The 7,500-nt window shown below is 51.9% G+C and overlaps 1 protein-coding gene across 1 annotated transcript in view; it reads left to right on the top strand.

Annotated features, from left to right (window-relative positions):
* Nucleotides 1-3,239: 3,239 nt before the first annotated feature.
* Nucleotides 3,240-7,500, top strand: part of EAH_00037470 (TPR domain-containing protein, putative) — a gene marked incomplete at both ends in the record, with an annotated part of 7,022 nt that continues 2,761 nt past the window's right edge. The window contains 3 exons of the mRNA XM_013395521.1: nucleotides 3,240-6,616; nucleotides 6,876-6,996; nucleotides 7,233-7,406. Coding sequence (XP_013250975.1) covers nucleotides 3,240-6,616; nucleotides 6,876-6,996; nucleotides 7,233-7,406 — 3,672 coding nt within the window. The remainder of the gene's footprint in view (nucleotides 6,617-6,875; nucleotides 6,997-7,232; nucleotides 7,407-7,500) is intronic.

Here is a 7,500-nt window from a genome sequence, read left to right as displayed (position 1 = left end):
CAGCAAAAATACAAAGGCTATGCTGCAGGCTCTAGACAGTGCAGGCTGAAGGGTTGTTGTTGCTGCACCTCCGTCAGCTGCAGCACGAGCCGCAGCAGCAGCAACAACAACAACAGTAACAGCAACAACAGCAGGAATAGAATGGCAGCAGCAGCAGCAGCAGCTGCTGCTGCTGCTGCTGCTGCCTCCACAGTTGCAGATCATATGGGGAGGCAGCAACGATTAAGCAACACAGAAAGAAATGCATGCATCTACCTGCTGCTGCTGGGGCTTTGTAAGGACTGCCTAGATCTCTATTTAATATAATTTGTTGTAAATGCTTGCAGCCTGTACGTAAGCACAAGTGCAGCAATAATAATGTTGATGCAAGCAGCAACGGGAGGCCCTGCTATAGCTGCCTGCATGCAGCAGCTGTGCTGCAGCATTTAAATGCGGTGAAGGTCGCTCATTAGCTGTCTCCTTGTCTCTTCTTCACTAGCACGCTGTCCCTAAGCACAAGTGCAGCAACAATACTGTTGCTACAAGCAGCAAAGAGAGGCCCTGCGGTGTATGCATGCATGCAGCAGCAGCTGAGCCTCCAACGGCTTGAAGCAGCAGAGAAGGTAATCATTTGCTTATTCTTTTTAACTGCAGCACAGATGATGATATTGTCTCGCATTAGACGAAGAATAAAAAAAGATGTCTATACACTTCAGCTCCGCTACGCACAAAAGTTTTGTTTAAAACACAGCAGCTATACTTCAGCTGTTCATGCATGCATTTAGCTCTTCTGTATTGGCTATCTATGAAGGAAGAGAATATCTTTACTTGCTGACAATATCAGCAGAGACAGCTGAGAGAGATGCTTTAATGTCTTTTATTTATTGAAGGCCTATGAATGTCTATCTTGCTGTAGCTGATAACGAGTTTATTTAATATCAGTCAGAGGCTGTGATAGCATCTTCATTATTGCAGATACACCGAAAAAGAAATGCTTAAGCAAAGCATCAACTCAAATGAGCAAGAGAGTCAGACCCCTATATTTATATTTTATCTTGAGGAGTTTAATGCTGTCTTCTGATAAACATTTATTGATTGCACAGAAGCTGACTACAACTCATATTTAGTTTATATATATATTTAACTTCACCAGCTGATGGGCTGCATTCTTCGGTAACTCTGCGCGTAAAGATTAATTAAATATTGTGTAGGATATATTAATGCTGCAACCTACCCCTTGCATGCACTCTTAGAGATGATGTTTACCTGCTTTTCTTTTTTAGACTCAAACACCAAGCAGCAGATATTGCTGCTCGTGATGCTGCAGCTGCAGCTGCTCTAACTTGCTGCTCGTGATGCTGCAGCTGCTCTAACTTGCTGCTCGTGCTGCTGCAACTGCAGCTGCTCTAACTTGCTGCTCGTACTGCTGCAGCTGCAGCTGCTCTAACTTGCTGCTCGTGCTGCTGCAGCTGCAGCTGCTCTAACTTGCTGCTCGTGCTGCTGCAGCTGCTGCTGTTCCTTTCTGTATTATCTGTTGTCATTTTGTTTACTTGTATTTTTTTTAGTTTTTAACTTGCCTCATCTACATCTTATATCTCAAGTTGTCATCTGTTTGTCTTCCTCCTGCAAATAAAGAGATAAATATATCAGCTTCAACCCAGCAGCAGCAAGAACAGCAGCAGCAAGAGCTGCAGCACATGCAGCAGCAGCAAGCGCTGCAGCACTGCAGCAATAGCATTAGTAGCAACGGTATCTCAAGTTGTCATCTGTTTGTCTTCCTCCTGCAAATAAAGAGATAAATATATCAGCTTCAACCCAGCAGCAGCAAGAACAGCAGCAGCAAGAGCTGCAGCACATGCAGCAGCAGCAAGCGCTGCAGCACTGCAGCAATAGCATTAGTAGCAACGGCAGCAGCAGTAGCAGGGAAGCAAGAGCTGCAGCACATGCAGCAGCAGCAAGCGCTGCAGCACTGCAGCAATAGCATTAGTAGCAACGGCAGCAGCAGTAGCAGGGAAGCAGCAACAGCTCCACCAACAACAGCAGCTGCCGCAATACGCACTGTATAACAGCAAAGACAGCACAAGCAGCAGCAGCACCAATTGCTGCTGTAGGTTATACTGGTTTCTGTTGCTGCAGCCCGAGCAGCAGTATCAGCCATCGCTGCAGCAGCTGCAGCAACAGCAGCTAAAGTAATTAGCTAATAACCGAACACCGTATGTCTTGGAAAGCAGAAAAAGCTACAGACGGTGGGAAGCAACAACCTGCTGCTGCTGCTGCTGCTGTTGGTGTTGCTGCTGCTGTTGCTGCTGCTGTTGCTGCTCGTTGGCTGCTTCATGAGTTGCTGCGGTGTATATACACAGTAGGCTTCTTACCTTATAACTCTCTCAATTAGCCTACCAGCAAGCAAGCGCATGCAAAGCCCCTATTCGTAAACCCTCTTTTAAGCAGAAACAGCCTGAGGTGTAACTACACCTCAAAAACCCTAAACCCTAAACCCTAAATCCTTTCTAGACCGGCGGCTGCTAGGCTGAGCAGGGCAATAAAGAGAGGCATGGCTGCGCAGGAAGCAGAAAAGTTTAAGTTTGTAAATATTAAAAGCAATTTTATTATATTTAAATACTTTTATTTCAAAATTAAACCCTAATTAAATGAACCAACGAACGAAGGCGACTATCAGTGTATGGCGGCGGAGGCAAGGCTGCATGCAGCAGGGCCTCCAAACCCTAAACCCTAAACCCCAAACCCTAATCGGTAAACCCTAAACCCTAAACCCTAAACCCTAAACCCTAGACCTTTAGGCGTAACTCTATATGCTGAGGTTGTCTTACTGGCCTTTAGGGTTTGGGGAGTTCTTCTTCTTTAGCGGCTGCCCTCGATCCTTAAAACCCTAAACCCTAAACCCTAAACCCTAAACCCTAAACCCTGATTTCTCGCTGAATTGCCTCATTTGAAGGGAGGGTTTTTCTTTTCTTTCCACTTGCAGCGGGCTTTGTTCTAAATTAACTGCTGCCTTCTTCAGCTGTGTGTCTGTTGTTGTTTGTTGTTTATATTTCTTCGCTTCTTTGTTCTTTCTGTTCGTTTGTTTTTACTTTTAACTTCTTCTTCCCTTTACCCTCTGCATCTTTACGAGGATTAGAAGTGATATTTTACAAGGGTATTTCTTATTACCTGCATCTGCTGCAGCGCAATTGCTGCTGCTGCAGCTGCTGCTGCAGCTGCTGCTGCTGCTGCTGTTGTTGTGCTGCTTTTAATTCTAAACGATGTATATTCCTATTCAGCACACCAATACCCTCGTCTACCTCCCCTTTGGAGGCATATCAGGGGGCCCCCAGGGGGCCCCCCCAGCTTCAGGGGGCCCCCCCCCTGTTGCTTCTGAAGGATGTGGGGGGCCCCCGGGGGCCCCCCAGCCAGCAGGGGGCCCCGTAGTCGGGGGGGGCCCCCCAGGGGGCCCCGTAGGGGGGGGCCCCCTGGGTTTAAAGGATTTATCTTTTATTCGTGATATGCTGAAAAGAGAAGTTTGTAGCTTAAGAGGCTGGATAGGGGGGGCCCTTGCTTATTATGCTGACGGCTGCTTTGATGCATATGAAGAATTGCTTAGAGATTGTCACTACTGCAGCAACACTTTGCTGTACTCCAATGCAGATATATGCTCGAGGCCGCTGCAGGAGATGGATCTGCTGCTGCTGCACAAAGCAGCAGCAGCAGATGCTGCTGCTGCATGCTATACCCCACACCTAGCCCCAGCACCCCCTGTAGCCCCTGCAGCAGCAGCAGCAGCAGCAGCAGAAGCAACACCAGCAGCAGCATCTGCTGCTCCTGATGCTGCTGCTCCTGAGCCGACAGCCTGCTGGACAGGCGACTGGCGTGTGAGGGTTGCTGCTTCTTTAAGCTCTCACTTTCTTTTTAGGGGTTTGCATGCAGCAGACTGCAACAAGAGACGGCTGCTGCTGCTGCAAGCAGCAGAGTGGAGAGACAAAGCAGCAGCAGCAGCAGGTCTAGCTGAAGCCTCTAAAGGCTGCAGCAGCAAACCCCCAGATCCCCAGTTGCTGCGCCTCAAGGACCCTGATTTATTTTGTTTGCTGCTAAACGCTATGATGTCTCTTGTTGCTGCAGTCTTAGAGGGCCCAGGAGGAGATGTTGCTGCTGCTGCTGCTGCTACTGCTGCTGCTACGGCTGCTGCAGGGGGACCCGCGCAGACGCAGCAGCTGCTGCAGGATTTGCAGCAGCAGCGGCAGCAGCAGCAGCAGCGACGAGCAGCAGAGCTGCAGCGAGCAGCACAGGTATTTCAGATTGTAGCAGCAAACAACCCCACACATCCTGCTGCATATTTGGGGCTTGCTGCATGCGCCGTGCTGCAGCGCCGCTGGGCGGAAGCAGCGGCAATATATGCTCGCCTAATCGCTTACATGCCTCCTCCTGAAGAGCCCCAACAGCAGCAGCAGCAGCAGCAACAGCAGCAGCAGCAGCAGCAGTGTGTGTCTCGTACGGAGACGGAGTTTGCTGCTGAGCTTCGATATGCTTTAGGGTTTTGTTTGCTGCGGCTGGGGCGGCAAGCTGATGCTTTACTTGCGTTTAGGCGAGCAGCAGCATTAGACCCCAAGAGCAGCAGCTCTCTTGCTGCTGCTGCGCTGCTGCAGGGGGATTTCAGAACGCCTGAGGGGCTTCAGCAGCAAAACGAGGGGCTGCTGCAGGCGCATGCAGCAAACCCAACTGACCCTGCTGTGCTGCTGCAGCTGTGTGGGCGGCTGCTGCTGCTGCAGCAGCAGCAAGCTGCTGAGCAGCTGCTGCAGCAGATTCATATACCTCCCTTCTGCTCTACCTTAGCAGCAGAAGCGTCTTACTTACGTGGTTTGCTGCTGGAGCAGCGCGGGGAGACTGCAGCAGCACTCAACCACTTTGCTGCTGCATGCAGACAGTCGGGCATGCATGCAGCAGCAGCTTTTCACGCTGCACAATGTGCTGTCTCCTTGAGAAGGGGACAGGAGACACAGCTTGCTCTTGCTGCTGTCTTTAGGGCTTTACCTGCATGCAACGAGGTGCTGGTGCTGCAGGCCTTCGCTCTCCTCACAGAGGCAGAGACCCTTGCAGATGAATATCTTGCTGCTGCTGCGCTGCAGCAGCAGCAGCAGCGGGATTCACACGCCGAAGGAACAAATATGCAGCTCGACAACCTCCCCGCGCAGCAGCAGCAGCAGCAACGCGGAGCAGAGAAGAAGCGCCAAGGGCAGCAGCAGAAGCAGCAGCAGCAGCAGCAGCAGGAGCTGCTGGAGCCTTCGCATGCAGGAGCTCGCGCAACTCGGTACATGCAGCTGCATGCAGAAGCCCTTGAGCTGCTGCAGCGTGCTGCAGCAGCAAACCCGCAGCATCTTGGAGTGCTGCTGGGCATCTGCCGCTGCTGCGAAGTGCTGCTGCTCGGCAACGGACAGCAGCAACAGCAGCAGCAGGAGCTGCTGCTGCAGGCTGTAAGCGCCTACACCGCGCTGCTCGATGCGGTGTATCTCCAGCAGCAGCAGCAACAGCAGCAAGAGCCGCAGCAGCAGCAGCAGCAACAGCAGCAGGTGCCGCTGAAGCACAAGGTGGAGGCCTTCCTTCGGTCGAAGGTTTTGCCTTCTGCTGCGCTGCAGAATTTCGGGTGTCTCCTTTTAGCAGCAGACAGAGCGGGCGAGGCCCAGCGAGTCCTTGCTGCTTTGCTGCTGCACCTCTGCAGCCGCAGCAGCAAAAGCAGCAAGGATGAGCAGCAGCAGCAGCAGCAGCAGCAGGCACCTGTTGAGGGGACCGCTTCTGGAGCAGGTGAAAGCATAGAGACGTGCGGTGCTGCAAAGGCCTCTTCCAGCAGCAGCAGCAGCAGCAGCAGCAGCAGCGACGATGAAGACGATGCTGCCCTTGCTGCTATTTGCTGTTTTAATTTGTGTCTCTGTCTCTCTGCTCTTGGCGCCCACTCTCAGCTGTCTTTGCTGCTGCGCTTCTTAGCTTCCCCCCCTGCTGCAGCAAGAGCAGCAGCGGCAGGAGCTGCAGCAGTAGGGGGTGCAGCAGGAGCTGACTCGCCGGCTCCCCCGTCTGCGCCAGCAGGAGCAGCAACAGCAGCAGGAGCAGCAACAGCAACAGCAGCAGCAGCAGCAGCAGCAGAGGAAGTTTGGGAGGGAGACGAGAGAGCAGCCTTGAAGCCCTCTTGCTTCAGGCGACTCGTTTCCTTCTTGGATTCGCTGCTGCCGCTACCGCTGCGGCAGGAGCTGCAGCAGCAGCAGCAGCTGTTTCGCATGCAGCTGGCGCTGCAGCGGCGGTCTCTGTATGGGGCGCACTTCAACGCCGAGGCCTTCCTTCGCAGCAGCAGCAGCAGCAACAACAGCAGCAGCAGCAGCAGCAGCAGCAAAGGTGATGTAGTACTGGCTTGCCTCTATGCTGCTTCTTTTATGCTAAGTGCTGGGCGTCATGAAAGAGCGCTGGCCTTAGTACAGCGCGCTTTAGATGTGGGAGACCCTGAAGCAGCAGCAGCAGCAGCAGATAAAAGCAGCAGCAGCAGCAAAAAGAAGAAAAAGAGCAGCAGCAGCAAACGACCGAGAGACCCTATGGCCTACTCCTTCCTTGCTGCTATCCATTTCGCAAGAGCTAAGCGACTTGTTGCTGCAGGACACCCCAAGTAAACCCTAAACCCTAAACCCTAAACCCTCACTGGAATCCCCAGAGAAGCTGCCACCCTCTGTGCTGGGTTTTACAATTCTGCTGCTGCTCTGCTGATGCCCTCGAGCTCCTGCAGCAGCAAAATAAAGCAGCAGAGGCAGCAGCAGCAGCAGCAGCACTTTCTTGTTTTCAGCTCCTCCTTTTGAAGGAGCAAAAGCACTGATGTTCCTGCTGCTGCTACTGCTGCTGTTGCTGTTGCTGCTGCTGTGTGCATGCAGAGCTAACGAGGCCTTTGCTGAGTTTCGCTACAACTGCTGCTTGGCGCTGCAGCCCCCATTCGGAGGCAACGCGCATGCAGCTTTGGGGCTTGGAGTGTGGATGGCTTATCAGGGCCTCACAGTAAGACTTGCATGCAGCAGCAGAAGCAGCAGCAGCTCTGTTTAGCCTGCATGCGTTCAAGCATTGATAGGTGAATGCATGCATGCATGCACATATGGATGGTTGGTTTGCATGCATATATGGACGATTGCGTGCATGCATGCATGGATGCATGCATGGATGATTGCATGGATGCATGCATATATGCATGCACATATGCATGCATGCATGCATTTGTTTGTGTTGTTTGTGTTCAGCGTTTATCATTGACGGTTTTTCGTCGGGTGTTGGAGGCGAAGCCGCCTCGAGTTCTTTTTGGGGCTTTGCAATTTAATTTGGGTTTATTATTTTCTGCTCTTTCTCTGTTTGCTCGCTCGGATATTGCAATTGGAGTAGACGTCACGAAGGCCGATGCCAGCAAACTCAATAAAGTAAACCCTAAACCACAAACCCTAAACCCTAAACCACAAGCCCTAAACCCTCAGCGCGACATACTCGCGTTTGCAGTGGCGCAAGCATATATAT

This window comes from Eimeria acervulina, genomic scaffold (assembly GCF_000499425.1).
Source record: "Eimeria acervulina Houghton genomic scaffold, Eah_scaff414, whole genome shotgun sequence".
Classification (NCBI taxonomy): domain Eukaryota; phylum Apicomplexa; class Conoidasida; order Eucoccidiorida; family Eimeriidae; genus Eimeria; species Eimeria acervulina.
The sequence above is the reverse complement of the archived record's forward strand: the minus strand, read 5'-3'. Positions and strand labels throughout refer to the sequence as shown.